General features: G+C 39.1%; 1 protein-coding gene across 1 annotated transcript in view; it reads left to right on the plus strand.

Annotated features, from left to right (window-relative positions):
- The window catches only part of serpinf1 (serpin peptidase inhibitor, clade F (alpha-2 antiplasmin, pigment epithelium derived factor), member 1), a 171,110-nt gene that overhangs the window by 63,261 nt on the left and 87,314 nt on the right, over positions 1-20,535 (plus strand). The window contains exons 2-3 of the mRNA XM_076302402.1: positions 2,921-2,984; positions 3,085-3,274. Coding sequence (XP_076158517.1) covers positions 2,922-2,984; positions 3,085-3,274 — 253 coding nt within the window. The 5' untranslated portion in view covers position 2,921. The remainder of the gene's footprint in view (positions 1-2,920; positions 2,985-3,084; positions 3,275-20,535) is intronic.

A 20,535-nucleotide genomic window follows, 5' to 3' on the forward strand; every position in this document is an offset into this window, starting at 1 on the left:
AGCATTCCCCCAGATCGCGTTGTTGCTCGGCTGATGTAAACCTGAGCTGCAACGGACAACAAACATTTATGAGCCACCAGCCACTTTGTCTACCAACTTACTAACGCATAGCAAGTAGGGCTACAGAAATATAACTTCCCTTAACAGGGTACTTAGCGTGCGTTGATGGTGGGCTCTCTGCCGTTGTGCCAGTTGCTGTCGCATCTCCCTCTCAAGGCCCCCTCCTGCCGGTCACCTCGCAAGCTCATATAAAGCACCAGGCCAGGTGAAAGCAAGTGGTTAATCAACCATTGTGATTGAACCCCTCCCCCTTCACAGGTGCACAAAATCAGTCTATTACATATTACTATATTACTATACCCCATCAGTCCTCTCCAGGTGTCCCTAGTCAGTCCAATACACAGCCACTCAAGGAGTCCATTAACCCAAATGTTAAAATACACAGCAGGTAACAGCAAAAACAGTGTAACATGCATAGCAATAAGATGCACATACACCATGCATACACGACAGTCCCATTTCAGAAGGTGGCATGCTGTTCCAGTTAATTTTCCTATAGCTTTATTTGACTTTCTCACCAGCAGATGGTAACTGGAAATGCATACCAAGACATACATTTCCACTTCAAATCTGCTGCCGAGCCAAATGAAGCTTCAGTAAAATTAACTGGAACAGGTTCCTACCTTCTGGACACCTTACAGTCAGATTAACAATAAATCACAATCCAATCCCGACTGTTGTTTCCCCCATCTTTACTGCAAACATGACCAGATTATTGCAAACATGACCAGATTCACCTAATGAAAATAAAAACTAATTCTGGGCTCTTTTTTTTTACACATATGCACTCAGCGTTCTCAGGGCAGCAGTCCTCACATCATAACGCCTGCAAACAGAGGGAACAGAGGGAGACTAAAATTAATAAGTTGCAAAACACACAGAACACAAAAAGACCATCACTGAAGCACTACTACTGAGGCGCAAGTCAGGTACATCAAACAAGGGGCAAATAAGGGCTATGAAATGAAGAACATGAAGCCAAACACTACTTCACAACCTAAAGTGTATCATACCCCCAATTCCCCAAATGTATAATTGCCCCCATTCGCATCCACTACTACATTCATTTGTTTTACTGGTCCTCTTTTGTATTTAAATATCAACACTACATGAATATTAAATGTAAATAATGTTGTCTACCTAGGCCTATGTCTCATGGAAATTATCTAACGTTAACAACTCTCATCTGTGTCTGTAGAAGCTACGTTGATATTAGCCTGCATGAAGATACTTTAAATAACAGTTACTTACTTGCGCCTGATATTTCATTCAAACTAAAACTACATTCACAATGACATCTTACACAGATGTATTTTTGGATATGATATTAACTACCATTCCAGATATCCAACATAATGGTGAAGTTAGCTATTGGAAAAGTTAACATTAACTCCGTCAACGTTAGCGATTCTTAGCTCGCTAACGTTAGCTAATTGCTAGCTAGTTCTAACATGACTTAGTTCGGTTTTGGTTAACATTACACTTTGAAACCAATATATTTATAATAAATTCGCGTTTTCAATTGGCATATGCAGAAGTACTGTAATTCTTACCTTGGATATGATGATGGCAGAGTTTGGACAGCTCACACAAGCAGAAAAGTAATAGTTGAAGTTACTAGATTTGAAAACTTTGTCAGGGGTGGGAGGCAGGGGATGAACGTTAGAAATCGCCTCACAATGCTGTGCGGTTCAAGTGCAATTCAAATTGCTGTCAGAGGGTTAAAAGCAGAGCAAGACTGAGAGGCAAATGTTTAACAACTTGTTGAAAGTGTCTTTTTTATCAGCAATCACCAAATGAAAGCTAGACAAAGCCAAAACGATTTCTTTGCAACTAGTAGACACAGCATAGCCTACACATGCTCATTCCTTATGGTATTTAACTTGTAGAATTTGTTGCAGTTCGCAATTTTCAGTAAAAAAAGGACTTAATGTGCCTGACATTTTTATTGTAGTCTACTCTTGAGATGTTGACCTTAAAATACTCAGTAAGTTAACCCATTACTTAGGCTACCAGTGACCCAGACAGTGGGTAGAATACCATGTTGGAGATTGAGTTCCAAACCACCAACCCTGTGACTGGATTATGGAAAATAACCCAGCATGGGCTAACATAACCCAACAAATGGTCAAACTGCCACAACCCAGTAATTGGCTGCAGAAATAACCCAGCATTTTTTAGTTTTTTTTTTTACACAATTTTGAGTGTACAAGGCCTATTACTACTACTAATAATAATAATGATCACATTCATCATGTTGGTAAGAACAATGTTGGTATTTTACATTTATTTTGTATTACTACTAGCCTACTGCTACTAGGCTACTACTACTAATAATAATAATAAATTACTTAAATCATGTTAATTCCCTGCACCTGTTTTAGACGTCCAAAAAAGTGACCTACACCGACGTCCAAATGTTCAACTACATATTGACGTACAAATGGGGTCATTATTAGACGTCCAAATAGTGGACCTAGTTTGCACGTCGTTCTAAAGTTCAGAATTGGTCATGGACCGACGGACGCAATATAGACATCATCTCAACGTCCATACAACGTCCAATGTTTAGTGGGTTCTGGTTTCGTTTCTGTTCCTAGCAAAACATCAAAAGTTTCTGGTTTTCGTTTTCGTTTCGGGAACCAGTTCAAAGCCTTGGTTGGTATGGCAGTCAGAGCGCATACTCAACTGAAATGATGGCACTCCGTCAAAACAAGATTCAAGAATTGAATGTTACATGTTCCATGCTGTTACCATTTTTACAGCTGTTCACAAAGTAGTCTTGAAATGGAAGACCTGTTTTCAAATGAACTTCCTCCAAAGTTTGACTGTAGAGAACTTTATATAATACTTGTTTCAGGATGAAGAGGACATTTATGCTGCTATGTCTTGGAGGGTTCCTGTCTCTCTGCTCAGCTCAGATGGTTAGACCTACATCTATTTACTATTTTGTACATTCTTCCTTTTCACTTTATTTCAAAAATTTTTTACATTGTCTTCAAATACATATCCCTCCTGGTTTAGACACAATCTGAAGCGGGTGAAGGTGAAGAGGAAATGGTTGACCTATTCATAACACCAACTACTAAAATGGCTGCAGCAATCTCAGATTTTGGATATAACTTATTCCGCCAGCTGGCATCACAAGACCCCACAACCAACGTCTTTATGTCTCCTATAAGTGTATCTGTTGCACTTACACAACTGTCAATGGGTAAGGAAAACATGTATATGAAATCATAATGCTTGCTAAGGATGCACTTATAGAACTGTGTTTCTCCCAATACAATATTATGAGTATTGTCTGATACTGAATACCAATCAGGGGTGTGCTTCCCGTACAACTACGGAGGTTAGCTTTTTACTAGCGTGATACAATGCATTATTCAACTAACCAACATCTAAATCACAACTGTTTCCCAAAACAGTCAGACTAACATAGTACTTTGTAAGTAATAGACAGGAGAGTGAAGGATCACCGCACACTGGTGGGATTTCTTTGCTGATTTTATTTTTTAGTGAACGACGCATTTCGCCTATGCTTCATCAAGCATAGGCGAAACGCGTCGTGTTTCGTCATCAAAATAATTCATTGGTTCATATAAGCTGGCCTTGTAAATTATTGATTGCTTAGTTTGAATTAATTAGTTTATTAGTTTCCAAAGTGATGGCGCCCTCCATGGCTCTTCTCGCAACTTTTGTTTATTTGGTTTTTTTAAAAGTTTTTATAGTGTTTAGATTTACACACATGGCAGAGAAACATTGCTGGAGATTGGTAAACAACACAACGACTTTGTCCTCAATTTGCCCGATTTGGAATATTCCCCCCGGAGGATCTCCAAGTTAGACCTGCTTGTGGTGGTGACCAGGGAACAATGCAGCTGGTCAAAGGATCAACCCAAGCGGCGGCGGGGGAGGAGAGGCGGGTTACATGGCTAGAGGCAAGGGCTAGCAGGCCACCTCTCCCTAGCCTTCTGCTCGCAAACGTCCAATATCTCAAAAATAAGATGGATGAACTTAAAACCAGGATTACATCCCAGCAAGAAGTGAGAGACTGCTCTGCGCTGATTTGTACTGAGATCTGGCTATTGGACAGTATCCCAGAATCAGCTGTTTGGCTGGATACCCAGATGACAATTTCCTTTGGGCCGGATCCGCATAAAAGCCTTTAGATCCGCCTGTAGCGGCCAGATCTGCACCTGAAACCTGCAGGTTTCAGCTCTGCTAGCAATGCTGTGTTTTCACTGGTTTACAGTTTTGTCCCAGGTCCGATTTCCACAACTCAACCAGAAGTCAGGAGATGCATTTAAAATACAAAACACTGATTTGGCCCAAACCTGTGATACGGATATGAGCCGAAGGACCATTTTTTCACATTAGACCCAGGTGGTAATAATGACATTAATTAAGGTGCTGATTCTGCTAAATTGACTGTCCATTCCCTACTTCATTTTCAACTGGCTGCTGAAGAAAAAAAGTGATTTTGGAATGGCACAAATTTTGAAACCATGGGGGTGCATTATGTTCCCATGGCCACTTCATTTCTACAGTAAGGGTGGAAATGAAGATATAGATGCTCAGTATTGGTCAAATGCTCATTTCATTATTTTTATTATTACCTAGCAGTGGTAAAAGTAGTCAATTGTTGTTTGTGTCAGATCTAACAGTGCTATGAGGCAACCCCATATTCTTGCCACGCATGCAGAACGTTATGCGCATGCCACGCATAACGTTAATCAAGGATCTTTGCTTTGCTCACTATCAATCTTTTGCCATGATCAGCCAGCCTGCGGTTGGACTAGGATGCAGTCCAACTTTTCAAGGTAGGCTATCTGCTTTTTATCTCTTTGTTGGTTTATTCAGAGACAACAACAAGCAGCCAAGCGATTGATAACTTTACTGTAAGGTTAACTATGCTATTATTTTTCAGCAATATACTAGTTTATTAGCTTACAGTGGGCAAAACAGCCATCACAATAACTATTTTGGAAAAACAGTGATAACACTAACAGGATCACTGATGATAAAAGACGAGTGTAAAAGGAATAAATGGCTGATGTTTATTTTGTGTTGTTTCAGATTGACCATGGAGATGACTGAGGCATGAAGACAGCCTGAATATCGATGGGAACAGTGGAATTAACACCTACTTAAACGTTGTCTGGGATTGCACTTCTACAGCCAGGTTGTTGATATAAATAAAAAAATAATAAGACACTTATGTATAAAGTTATTTTTTCCCTATTGTGTTTGTAGCCTAGCTTATGCTGTTTATTAGTTGAGCTCTTGGGAAAACATTACGAACTTGTAGCCTGGGTGAACCTAAACGAACCTGTTGCAAATGTGTAGCCTATTGCAAACAGATTTTTCTGGATAATTACCAATCATTTCACATGTCAATAAAGCCGGCTGATATCTGATAAACGGTCCATACTAGGGCTGAACGATTTATTGCATTTGCGATAATATCGTGATATGATGAAACACGATTTTCAAACCGCAAAGGCTGCGATTTGTAATATGTGACGTCACCAAAACGCATTATACTTGGCTTGCCGATGCGCCAATGACTCTTCTCACTGACCACTGAAGAAGCAAAAAACGTAAACAAGAGGACCAGCTAACAGTGTCAAGAAAGGTCTGATCAGTAGAGCTACTTTGGTTAAAAATAAACCTCTTAATTACCTTTTGCTCGAACCTACCATGTCCCTGGTTCTAGTTCATAATTCCCCTGTGCTGCTACTCTGGCTGGTAACTTCGTTCACTTGTCCAGCTGACGATTAAAACTCCACGACTGTTTAGGCTGCACAGCAGCCATTCACCTGTGCACTGGGGACTTTGTTTACTGGAGTACAGTGACAGTGGGGGCATTTGCGATATCCAAGGGGGTTGGCCGCACAAACATTTCATCTCACAGGTAATGAATTGATGCATAATGTTATCCGCAAGTTGTTGACACAGCTAACCACCAAAAACCCAGCTGTTCTAACATTAGCTTACCAGCTAAGGCTCTAGGCTACATACATGCTGATAACTTTGCCTGTTTAACGAGTTTTGTCTCCGCGATTGGCTTTGTTGTGATATGAGCAAACTAGTTAATTTGCATGCATGCGTATTGCGCTGCGGTGTTGTTGATGCTATCGTCATTCGGTCATTCGGCCGCATTTATTTGCGCTACAACAATCTACAGTAGTTTGTTCCGATTCACGTGCAAGTAGCCTACAGAGGAAAGGAGCGGGTCTGTGTGTGTGTGCGTGCGCTCGCGAGTATGGAGAGCACAGGACAAGGAGAAGCCGTGTCAGTGCCACTACATGTAGACCTATTTGTTAACTAACGAAAGAAGGTCATATCTACATGAAATAGAAACGAATCAGAATCATTAAATGTTTACAAGGCTGGAAGTTCAACAAATATAGGTCTACTAATGTGATTAAAGTAGTTAAATAAAAAATATTTCATTCATAAATCCTATTCAATGACCTAATGCCATCATAGGCAAAGAACAGTTTATGTTTAACTTATCTAATTTTGTGTTGGTCATACTATAGAATAATATATTGCTTGTCTTTGTTGAATAAGACAGAAGATAAAGAGCTTAAAAATAATCTCATATCGCATCGCAATCGCAATATTGGTGAGAAAAATCGCAATTAGATTTTTTTTCAAAATCGTTCACCCCTAGTCCGTACCACACACAATAAGTGGACCCGTATTGCATATGATAAGCAGATCTGGAACACGTCAGTAACATGGAGTATCATACGGAACTGGGCCAGTCTTAGCCCTTATTGCCACCATCCGTCAAGCGGATCCAGACCAACCAGACTGGCACCAGACTGCCAATGGTGAGTTCCCAGACCCTACAGCCTCTGGCTCGTCAGGCTAGCTCAGACATACAGACTGTCAGCAAACACTGCTTGTGGGATGTGGAATACGTGATGTTGAAATGCAGACCCTTTTATCTACCGAGGGAGTTCACAACTGTTCATTCTGTTCATTCATTCATCTGTTCATTCATATCTGTTAACATCCCACCCTGTGTAAACCCCATGGAGGCAATAGGGGTGCTGTACGAGGCTATTAACACACAAGAAAACAAACACGTTGAGGCAGTGTTCATAGTGACTAGTGACTTCAGTCACTGTAACTTAAAAACTGTGTTGCCAGCATATCAACAAAAACAACACCACATTACATTTATAAAGCGCTTTTCACGACACTCAAAGTGTTTCACAGTGAAGGGGAACCTCACTAACCACCATCAATGTGTAGCACCCACTTGAGTGATGCACTGCAGCCATTATGCACCGGAACGCTCACCACACCAGCCTGAGGTGGAGAGTGAGGTAGTGAATGAGCTAAGTACATTGTAGGGATGATTAGGGGGCCAGATTGTATCGGCCAGGTTGGGAATTTAGCCAGGACATATCAACAGCATGTCGCTTTCTCTACACGGGAGAAAAAACACACTGCATCACATGTATAGCAACGTGAAGCCTTGTCCTGGACTTTTTAAACAGGCAAACCCCAGTTAGTCAGACTGGGCAATATTACATCCAGTGAAATAATTATCAACACAGGAACCCCACAAGGCTGTGTTCTGCGTCCCATGTTGTACACTCTCTTCACACATGACTGTCTCAACCCAGCCCAACACTAGGGTTATCAAATTCAGTGGGGCCACTTTTCAGCCCGGGAGTTTCAGGCCCAAGACCAGCCCACTTTTTCAATGGTGGTGGAAATTGGATAAATTAAGCAACAGTTCAGTTCTTACTATCCTGTAGTTTTTATTAGTACCATGGTTCAACAAATGTGTAAAGGTTATATAATAATTTACTTAAACTGAGAAGTTAACAAAAATATTTCACTATTCCACAAGGATATTAACAAAAACAGAAATAAATAAAGCATTTGTAATTCCACTCTTCCACAAAGAGGCATATTGAACTAATGTTTACATGTTTTTCAGCGTGGGTAGGCTATCATATTGGTGTTTGGTGATAGGCTGCTCAAGGAAACAAGGAATATAGGTTGATCATGTAGATTACTGTCATATCTTTCTTACATTAAATAATTTTAATTCATATTGTTTACTCTTTTATCCTCTACTTGTCCCTCAAGGCCTCCTCGCTAATTATGGGTTCATTATCAGGGACTGGCTGATCTAACTGCTCAGAGGCTACAATTTGTACTGCATAGCCACACAGATCAAGCTTGGGTTTTGTTATCAACATTTGCATAATATTCACAAAGTCTATGAATCACAATGTTGGATGATACAAAAAGGCTAAACATTTTTTACTTAATTGAATAAGTTGCTTGTGAATAGGTTGACAACGCTAACATCCAATATTACCCAATAATTACGTTGCAAATCATTGCTATCTCTCTTACCAGTTGCCAGTGTCTGTCTTAAAAAAAATCTGGAAGCTTGGCAAATTTGGCAACATCCTCCTCCAATGCCTTCCTTTCTTTTTACCTGGCCTTTTCAGTCCCTCCTGGCCCCTTTATATCATCCATCCTCCCTGATGCTTAAATCGCTACGGTAGGGCCGGCCCGGCTATCGGTAGGCCTATCTGAGAAAACTTTTTGGAAAAGACGGGCTATATGGACCCAACCAACTCTTTTTGGGAGGGGAGAACTCCCTCACATGGTAGGCTACAACCCATGCAGAGGCTGCGGTGTCCACGTTCTCGTGGTGTCAGGCATATATTGCGGAGCGTGAGTAGCCTACTTTAAGAGAAGATAGACTAACTTGACAAATGCCAATATGTTTTTCCTTTACCGGCCCAAAAGTGAAGCGGCCCACCGGAAAAAGTCCTCATACAGGAGGGAGGTGGCTAGCCTTGTGGAGTGGTGCCAGGACAACAACCTCTCCCTTATTAAAGCATAACTCTCGCCAAAATGCAACCTAGGGTCTATTTGTGTATGTACCCGAGTGAAACTTTTGTTTAAAAGCATAATAGGATGGAAGCACCACTTTAAGATGGACTGTATTGTTATTTCCGGGTCAAATGGACTTTTGAATTCGCCTTATTCACCCGGTGGCCATTACGAGGCTGAGGGCTACACTTGCCATTACACCTCAGTCCAGCAGATGGTGGTGGTAATGCACTCCGTTTGCACATTGCATCCCAATTTATTCGACAAAAAAACACCTTTTTGCCTTCACTTTGTTCATGACAATGCAGTAAAAAGTTGTTTTAGAATCATGAGTGTACACACAGAACACGCAAACTCGGGTTCAGTCAGGTCAGATCAGTTCGTGTCACAGATATGGAGCGCAGAAAGGGCATTTTTCATTACTAAATAAAAATGGCATTTATTTCTGTAAGGCGCACACCACATGTCTGTAAATTGCTCAGCCCCAAAGCCCCCCTCCACCATGGTTCTTATATTGCCAGATTCAGGACAGTCTGCCCTACACATACATGAAAGTCATGTCCAGCTGACAGAGATACATTTCAAAATAAAAATGGTATAATATGCTTTTTGTCTTTGTATTATTTAAAAATCAAAATTAAATCAATGCAAGTATTAATATGAATTGGTGGCAGATCTGGGTAGCCTAGACTGTTCTGAAAAAAATATAGCATGTATAAATGGCACAATGACCAGGATAAATGCTTATAACTAAAGGTAGTGGAAAAGCCCTTAAAACAGTCTAGGGTTCTAAGGGTACATTTCTTAATTCATGCCATGTTACTTACAGCCAAGTACTTAGAGTGGATATCAGAAAGAAATATAGTTTGGCCATCAGTATAAGATTAAATATCTGAATACAATATTTGTAGTATTTAGGGCCCGAGCACCGACGGTGCGCGAGGCCGGGACGGCCTTGCGCACCGAGAGGTGCGAAGCCCTATTGTTTTTGGAAAGATTATTAGGTCCCGATCACCGAAGGGCGCAAGGCCCTATTGTTTTTGTAAGGATTATTAGGGCCCGAGCACCGAAGGGCGCAAGGCCCTATTGTTTTTGTAAGGATTATTATTAGGGCCCGAGCACCGAAGGGCGCAAGGCCCTATTGTTTTTGTAAGGATTATTAGGGCCCGAGCACCGAAGGGCGCAAGGCCCTATTGTTTTTGTAAGGATTATTATTATTATTATTATTATTATTTGGGGGCCAAGCAGCGAAGCTGCGCGGCAACCCATAGTGATTCTACGTATTCTTATTATTAGGGGTCCGAGCAGCATAGCTGCAGGAACCCTATTGTTTCTGTACCGTTCATTTTTTGGCCAAAATTCTGTAAAAATCATACTGCAGCCTAAACCGTAACTCCAAAACTCTTGAAATTTTCAGGTATGGTTACCAGTACCCCCCTCTACCCATAACCCAAAATTTGGGGTACTGCACCCAAAGGTGGCGCTATTGAAAAAAAAAGTTAATTATGCTTATTTCTCCTTACCAGATTCACCTAGACTCAAAATTCTTTCAGAATATTAATCTCTAAACTCAGATGCATCTTTTTGGCCCTGGTCTTATGGTCTACAAATGTTTACTTTTTCCACAATTTCATGGAAAAGCCAAACATTATAAAAAGTTTCACACTCTTCAAAAATAATCGAATCTTCACCAAAATTCTCACAGACAATGTTTAGACCAAGCCTCACAAAAGTTATCGCTCAGAATTTTGATATTTTGTTCCATTTCAGAGATATAGGCCAATAAAGTTAGACCACTTAGGCCTTTTTTCCTAGATCACCTATATTCCTATAAACCGTAAGTCCTAGAAACTTGACATTTTCAAGTATTGTTACCAGTACCCCCCACTACCCATAACCCAAATTTGGGGTACTGCACCCAAAGGTGGCGCTCTTGTCAAAAACGCTTATTTCTCCTTACCAGATTCACCTAGACTCAAAATTCTTTCATCATATTAATCTCTACATTCAGATGCATCTTTTTCACCCTGGTCTTATGCTCTAAAAATGTTTACTTTTGCCACAATTTCAGAGAAAAGCCAAACATCATAAAAAGTTTCACAGGCTTCAAAAATTATCAAATCTTCACCAAAATTCTCACAGACAATGTTTAGACAAAGCCTCACAAAAGCTATCAAAAGAATTTGGATACGTTGTTCCATTTCAGAGATATAGGCCAATAAAGTTTGACCACTCAGCCCATTTCTCCTATATCACCTATATTCCTATATGAGTAATTTTTTTTTCTTGGATAACAACCATACAACCATCATTAGGTGGATACCATTAACAGTGCACATTTTCAGATATGTACTCTTTTTTATAAAGCCCTTAATTCTATTGTCAAATGTATGCTAGGAATTTTCTTGATGTTGTGTGTTTGCCAACACACATTTTCACCATTTGAATGTGACTGCTCAATGTGTATGATTGTCAGTGGCTGAGTGGGATAATGCCTAGTGCTGGTGTTTGTTAGGTTGAGAGTTCGAATCCTGCTAGAGCTTTAGGCTCAAGATGCACATGCTATTGGTTATTGAAGATTCACACTATTGAACAGCACCTGAATGACATCAGACAATTAACATTCACACTCATTAGTTGCCAAGAATCAGAATGCCGACACACTCTATGACATATAGGGGAACTTCTTTGTTTACTATTTTTCCTTCATCATTAAGTCTATCATATTTATATTTCATCCATTACTGTTCTTCTCTATAAATGTCTAATTGCCCCAGAATATCCAAAAGTTTTCAGGTGTACTCTTTCAGGAAAGCCCTTCATTTTATTGTCAAATGTATACTTGGAGTTTTTCTTGTGTGTTTACCAACACATATTTTCACCATTTGAATGTGACTGCTGAATGTGTATGATTGTCAGTGGCAGAGTGGGATAATGCCTAGTGCTGGTGTTTGTTAGGTTGAGAGTTCGAATCCTGCTAGAGCTTTAGGCTCAAGATGCACATGCTATTGGTTATTGAAGATTCACACTATTGAACAGCACCTGAATGACATCAGACAATTAACATTCACACTCATTAGTTGCCAAGAATCAGAATGCCGACACACTCTATGACATATAGGGGAACTTCTTTGTTTACTATTTTTCCTTCATCATTAAGTCTATCATATTTATATTTCATCCATTACTGTTCTTCTCTATAAATGTCTAATTGCCCCAGAATATCCAAAAGTTTTCAGGTGTACTCTTTCAGGAAAGCCCTTCATTTTATTGTCAAATGTGTACTTGGAGTTTTTCTTGTGTGTTTACCAACACACATTTTCACCATTTGAATGTGACTGCTGAATGTGTATGATTGTCAGTGGCAGAGTGGGATAATGCCTAGTGCTGGTGTTTGTTAGGTTGAGAGTTCGAATCCTGCTAGAGCTTTAGGCTCAAGATGCACATACTATTGGTTATTGAAGATTCACACTATTGAACAGCACCTGAATGACATCAGACAATTAACATTCACACTCATTAGTTGCCAAGAATCAGAATGCCGACACACTCTATGACATATAGGGGAACTTATTTGTTTACTATTTTTCCTTCATCATTAAGTCTATCATATTTATATTTCATCCATTACTGTTCTTCTCTATAAATGTCTATTTGCCCCAGAATATCCAAAAGTTTTCAGGTGTACTCTTTCAGGAAAGCCCTTCATTTTATTGTCAAATGTGTACTTGGAGTTTTTCTTGTGTGTTTACCAACACACATTTTCACCATTTGAATGTGACTGCTGAATGTGTATGATTGTCAGTGGCAGAGTGGGATAATGCCTAGTGCTGGTGTTTGTTAGGTTGAGAGTTCGAATCCTGCTAGAGCTTTAGGCTCAAGATGCACATGCTATTGGTTATTGAAGATTCACACTATTGAACAGCACCTGAATGACATCAGACAATTAACATTCACACTCATTAGTTGCCAAGAATCAGAATGCCGACACACTCTATGACATATAGGGGAACTTCTTTGTTTACTATTTTTCCTTCATCATTAAGTCTATCATATTTATATTTCATCCATTACTGTTCTTCTCTATAAATGTCTATTTGCCCCAGAATATCCAAAAGTTTTCAGGTGTATTTTTTCAGGAAAGCCCTTCATTTTATTGTCAAATATATACTTGGAGTTTTTCTTGTGTGTTTACCAACACACATTTTCACCATGTGAATGTGACTACCCAATATGTAGGATTGTCAGTGGCTCAGTGGGATAATGCCTAGTGCTGGTGTTTGTTAGGTTGAGGGTTCGAATCCCCGGTAGTGCTTTAGGCTCTAGCTCGAATACTATTGGTTATTGAAGATTCACACCATTGAACAGCACCTGAATGACATCAGGCAATCAACATTCACACTCATCAGTTGCCAAGAATCAGAATGCCGAGACACTCTATGACATTCAGTGGAACTTCTTTGTTTACTATTTTTCCTTCATCATTAAGTCTATCATATTTATATTTAATCTATTAGTGTTCATCTCTACAAATGTCTAATCGCCCCTCCATGCTTGGAGTTTTTCTTGTGTGTTTACCAATACACATTTTCACCATGTGAATGTGACTGGCCAACATGTAGGATTGACAGTGGCTCAGTGGGATAATGCCTTGTACTGGTGATCCTTAGGTTGAGAGTTCAAATCCCACTTGAAGCATTAGTGGGTTGTGGATGTTAGCATACTACAATAGAATGCTGTTGGGTTGTGGAGGATAACACACTATAACATTACAGCTACTTGTCAATATGGACTTGTAGTGCAAGGCAAGTATTACTGTATAATTATAAGCTGTAGCCTATAATTATTTGTTATTCTTATAATATTTGTCATTTCTTATACATATTTAGTCGGCTCTTCCACTTGACAGAACAAAACTATATCGGTTAAGGATGTCACGCATGAAACAATGCTGCAGAAACATGAAAATACGACTTTGAGTTTAGTAGGCTATAATTTTCAGTTCCTGTTTATCTATTGCACAATGGGTAATAATTTAAAGGAATCATGTTGCAGTCTTGTAAATAGTGACCCTGCAAGATCCCTAGTCATTGCAAAATCATAGTCTGTGACTTAAAACTCTACTACTTGTCTTTAGATGTGAGAGGGTCTGAGACTGTAGTCTTTCAAAAATCTTTTCCAAATCTTTGCAAATCTTTCCAAAGTTTACCCGCTGGGAAACCCTGTAGCTCCGGAGCAGGGGCTCAGACCAGGATAAATTGTTTGCTCGCCCTCAGTTCGCTCTTTTGTTCATCTCAACCCAGCACTCCAGTGTGTCCTGCTCTGTGTGCGTCTTTGAGTTAACGTAAGTCATCACTTTAATCACCCTCACTATGACTTTTGTGATGTTTATCAGTTTGTAGAGTAGCTCTGCCATCATGTGTAAAGTTAAGGTCTTTGTTTGTTGGTTTGGTGTGTTGGAGTCCCATGTGAGAGATGATTAGGTGATGTTGGTTGACTTGGGATGTCAAGTATTGTTTAGTTGTACCTTATATAGCCTTATGATTTCAGTTTATTGTTCAAATGTCAATTGGTTTGTTTGTGAGTTGGGATCTGTACTGATTTACCCCATTTCACTGATTACTCCATTTTCTGTTTGTTTCCTCCTTGATGCAGCACACATACAAGTAAAGAACAAAAGAACAGATGAATTGAAACTCAAATAAAGTTAACTTGTGTTGCACCGAAACCTGCCATTTTCGTGTCATCACTCCATACCATTGAGCCTTCTGAGTCACACCATTGAACAGCACCTAAATGACATCAGGCAATTAACATTCACACTCATTAGTTGCCAAGAATCAGAATGCCGACACACTCTAAGACATATAGGGGAACTTCTTTGTTTACTATTTTTCCTTCATCATTAAGTCTATCGTATTTATATTTCATCCATTACTGTTCTTCTCTATAAATGTCTAATTGCCCCAAAATGTCCAAAAGTTTTCAGGTGTACTCTTTCAGGAAAGCCCTTCATTTTATTGTCAAATGTATACTTGGAGTTTTTCTTGTGTGTTTACCAACACACATTTTCACCATGTGAATGTGACTGCCTAATATGTCGGATTGTTAGTGGCTCAGAGGGATAATGCCTAGTGCTGGTGTTTGTTAGGTTGAGAGTTCGAATCCTGCTAGAGCTTTAGGCTCAAAATGCACATGCTATTTGTTATTGAAGAGTCACACCATTGAACAGCACCTGAATGACATCAGGCAATCAACATTCACACTCATTAGTTGCCAAGAATCAGAATGCCGACACACTCGAAGACATATAGGGGAACTTCTTTGTTTACTATTTTTCCTTCATCATTAAGTCTATCATATTTATATTTCATCCATTACTGTTCTTCTCTACAAATGTCTAATTGTCCCAGAATTTCCAAACGTTTTCAGGTGTTCTCTTTCAGGAAAGCCCTTCATTTTATTGTCAAATGTATACTTGGAGTTTTTCTTGTGTGTTTACCAATACACATTTTCAGCATGTGAATGTGACTGGCAAAGATGTAGGATTGACAGTGGCTTAGTGGGATAATGCCTTGTACTGGTCATCCTTATGTTGAGTGTTCAAATCCCACCTGAAGCATTAGTGTTAAAATACTGTTGGGTTGTGGAGGTTAGCATACTAGAATAGAATGCTGTTGGGTTGTGGAGGTTAGCACACTATAACATTACAGCATTACAGCTACTTGTCAATATGGACTTGTAGTGCAAGGCAAGTATAACTGTATAATTATACGCTGTTTATCTTATTGACTCCGACACAGAACCCACCACCACAAATACAATTCAATTCTGTGGGAAACACTGCCTTCCATTATCAAACCCTTCATCTTATCCACAACAAATAAATAGTCCTGTAGAATCAAGTATTGTTAGAATACTGTTGGGTTGTGGAGGTTAGCACACTATAATGTTACAGCACAGGGTAATCCTAATTTTATGCATCAAATTTATTCCAATCCAACTCAAAAGTGTTGAACGACACAAAGTGAAGGTTTTATCCAGATCAAAACCAAGAATAGATTATGTGATCTAATCCAATTTCAGGATCCTTGTTTCCCTTTGAACAACCCATTTTCAAGATTTGATCCAATCCGATAGCTGAAATCCGGTAACTGAAATCCGGTAACTGAAATCCGATAACCGAAATCCGATCACGTTTCTTTTGAACAATTGTGCCCAAACAATCAAAGCATATGTAAAACTAAAAAGCTATGCCATCATGTTCGTTTTGCTCGGACCCCGTAAATCACCGCTTGCGGTTATATTTAGGGGTCCGAGCAGCGTAGCTGCAGGAACCCTATTGTTTCTGTACCGTTCATTTTTTGGCCAAAATTCTGTAAAAGTCATACTGCAGCCTAAACCGTAACTCCAAAACTCTTGAAATTTTCAGGTATGGTTACCAGTACCCCCCTCTACCCATAACCCAAAATGTGGGGTACTGCACCCAAAGGTGGCGCTATTGAAAAAAAAAGTTAATTATGCTTATTTCTCCTTACCAGATTCACCTAGACTCAAAATTCTTTCAGAATATTAATCTCTAAACTCAGATGCATCTTTTTGGCCCTGGTCTTATGGTCTACAAATGTTTACTTTTTCCACAATTTCATGGAAAAGCCAAACATTATAAAAAGTTTCACACTCTTCAAAAATAATCGAATCTTCACCAAAATTCTCACAGACAATGTTTAGACCAAGCCTCACAAAAGTTATCGCTCAGAATTTTGATATTTTGTTCCATTTCAGAGATATAGGCCAATAAAGTTAGACCACTTAGGCCTTTTTTCCTAGATCACCTATATTCCTATAAACCGTAAGTCCTAGAAACTTGACATTTTCAAGTATTGTTACCAGTACCCCCCACTACCCATAACCCAAATTTGGGGTACTGCACCCAAAGGTGGCGCTCTTGTCAAAAACGCTTATTTCTCCTTACCAGATTCACCTAGACTCAAAATTCTTTCATCATATTAATCTCTACATTCAGATGCATCTTTTTCACCCTGGTCTTATGCTCTAAAAATGTTTACTTTTGCCACAATTTCAGAGAAAAGCCAAACATCATAAAAAGTTTCACAGGCTTCAAAAATTATCAAATCTTCACCAAAATTCTCACAGACAATGTTTAGACAAAGCCTCACAAAAGTTATCAAAAGAATTTGGATACGTTGTTCCATTTCAGAGATATAGGCCAATAAAGTTCGACCACTCAGCCCATTTCTCCTATATCACCTATATTCCTATATGAGTAATTTTTTTTTCTTGGATAACAACCATACAACCATCATTAGGTGGATACCATTAACAGTGCACATTTTCAGATATGTACTCTTTTTTATAAAGCCCTTAATTCTATTGTCAAATGTATGCTAGGAATTTGCTTGATGTGTGTTTGCCAACACACATTTTCACCATTTGAATGTGATTCCTCAATGTGTATGATTGTCAGTGGCTGAGTGGGATAATGCCTAGTGCTGGTGTTTGTTAGGTTGAGAGTTCGAATCCTGCTAGAGCTTTAGGCTCAAGATGCACATGCTATTGGTTATTGAAGATTCACACTATTGAACAGCACCTGAATGACATCAGACAATTAACATTCACACTTATTAGTTGCCAAGAATCAGAATGCCGACACACTCTATGACATATAGGGGAACTTCTTTGTTTACTATTTTTCCTTCATCATTAAGTCTATCATATTTATATTTCATCCATTACTGTTCTTCTCTATACATGTCTAATTGCCCCAGAATATCCAAAAGTTTTCAGGTGTACTCTTTCAGGAAAGCCCTTCATTTTATTGTCAAATGTATACTTGGAGTTTTTCTTGTGTGTTTACCAACACACATTTTCACCATATGAATGTGACTGCTGAATGTGTATGATTGTCAGTGGCAGAGTGGGATAATGTCTAGTGCTGGTGTTTGTTAGGTTGAGAGTTCGAATCCTGCTAGAGCTTTAGGCTCAAGATGCACATGCTATTGGTTATTGAAGATTCACACTATTGAACAGCACCTGAATGACATCAGACAATTAACATTCACACTCATTAGTTGCCAAGAATCAGAATGCCGACACACTCTATGACATATAGGGGAACTTCTTTGTTTACTATTTTTCCTTCATCATTAAGTCTATCATATTTATATTTCATCCATTACTGTTCTTCTCTATAAATGTCTAATTGCCCCAGAATATCCAAAAGTTTTCAGGTGTATTTTTTCAGGAAAGCCCTTCATTTTATTGTCAAATATATACTTGGAGTTTTTCTTGTGTGTTTACCAACACACATTTTCACCATTTGAATGTGACTGCTGAATGTGTATGATTGTCAGTGGCAGAGTGGGATAATGTCTAGTGCTGGTGTTTGTTAGGTTGAGAGTTCAAATCCTGCTAGAGCTTTAGGCTCAAGATGCACATGCTATTGGTTATTGAAGATTCACACTATTGAACAGCACCTGAATGACATCAGACAATTAACATTCACACTCATTAGTTGCCAAGAATCAGAATGCCGACACACTCTATGACATATAGGGGAACTTCTTTGTTTACTATTTTTCCTTCATCATTAAGTCTATCATATTTATATTTCATCCATTACTGTTCTTCTCTATAAATGTCTAATTGCCCCAGAATATCCAAAAGTTTTCAGTTTTCAGTTTACCAACACACATTTTCACCATGTGAATGTGACTACCCGGTATGTAGGATTGTCAGTGGCTCAGTGGGATAATGCCTAGTGCTGGTGTTTGTTAGGTTGAGGGTTCGAATCCCCGGTAGTGCTTTAGGCTCTAGCTCAAATACTATTGGTTATTGAAGATTCACACCATTGAACAGCACCTGAATGACATCAGGCAATCAACATTCACACTCATCAGTTGCCAAGAATCAGAATGCCGAGACACTCTATGACATTCAGGGGAACTTCTTTGTTTACTATTTTTCCTTCATCATTAAGTCTATCATATTTATATTTAATCTATTAGTGTTCATCTCTACAAATGTCTAATCGCCCCTCCATGCTTGGAGTTTTTCTTGTGTGTTTACCAATACACATTTTCACCATGTGAATGTGACTGGCCAACACGTAGGATTGACAGTGGCTCAGTGGGATAATGCCTTGTACTGGTGATCCTTAGGTTGAGAGTTCAAATCCCACTTGAAGCATTAGTGAGTTGTGGATGTTAGCATACTACAATAGAATGCTGTTGGGTTGTGGAGGATAACACACTATAACATTACAGCTACTTGTCAATATGGACTTGTAGTGCAAGGCAAGTATTACTGTATAATTATAAGCTGTAGCCTATAATTATTTGTTATTCTTATAATATTTGTCATTTCTTATACATATTTAGTCGGCTCTTCCACTTGACAGAACAACTCTATATCGGTTAAGGATGTCACGCATGAAACAATGCTGCAGAAACATGAAAATACGACTTTGAGTTTAGTAGGCTATAATTTTCAGTTCCTGTTTATCTATTGCACAATGGGTAATAATTTAAAGGAATCATGTTGCAGTCTTGTAAATAGTGACCCTGCAAGATCCCTAGTCATTGCAAAATCATAGTCTGTGACTTAAAACTCTACTACTTGTCTTTAGATGTGAGAGGGTCTGAGACTGTAGTCTTTCAAAAATCTTTTCCAAATCTTTGCAAATCTTTCCAAAGTTTACCCGCTGGGAAACCCTGTAGCTCCGGAGCAGGGGCTCAGACCAGGATAAATTGTTTGCTCGCCCTCAGTTCGCTCTTTTGTTCATCTCAACCCAGCACTCCAGTGTGTCCTGCTCTGTGTGCGTCTTTGAGTTAACGTAAGTCATCACTTTAATCACCCTCACTATGACTTTTGTGATGTTTATCAGTTTGTAGAGTAGCTCTGCCATCATGTGTAAAGTTAAGGTCTTTGTTTGTTGGTTTGGTGTGTTGGAGTCCCATGTGAGAGATTATTAGGTGATGTTGGTTGACTTGGGATGTCAAGTATTGTTTAGTTGTACCTTATATAGCCATATGATTTCAGTTTATTGTTCAAATGTCAATTGGTTTGTTTGTGAGTTGGGATCTGTACTGATTTACCCCATTTCACTGATTACTCCATTTTCTGTTTGTTTCCTCTTTGATGCAGCACACATACAAGTAAAGAACAAAAGAACAGATGAATTGAAACTCAAATAAAGCTAACTTGTGTTGCACCGAAACCTGCCATCTCCGTGTCATCACTCCATACCATTGAGCCTTCTGAGTCACACCATTGAACAGCACCTGAATGACATCAGGCAATTAACATTCACACTCATTACACACTGCTGGTGTTTGTTAGGTTGAGAGTTCGAATCCTGCTAGAGCTTGAAGCTCAAGATGCACATGCTATTGGTTATTGAAGATTGACACCATTGAACAGCACCTGAATGACATCAGGCAATTAACATTCACACTCATTAGTTGCCAAGAATCAGAATGCCGACACACTCGAAGACATATAGGGGAACTTCTTTGTTTACTATTTTTCCTTCATCATTAAGTCTATCATATTTATATTTCATCCATTACT

The sequence above is a fragment of the Alosa pseudoharengus genome, unplaced genomic scaffold (genome assembly GCF_046254945.1).
Source record: "Alosa pseudoharengus isolate Yale_2024_CS ecotype anadromous, Long Island Sound unplaced genomic scaffold, YU_APseudo_1.1 YU_APseudo_1.1_scf_23, whole genome shotgun sequence".
NCBI classification, from domain to species: domain Eukaryota; kingdom Metazoa; phylum Chordata; class Actinopteri; order Clupeiformes; family Clupeidae; genus Alosa; species Alosa pseudoharengus.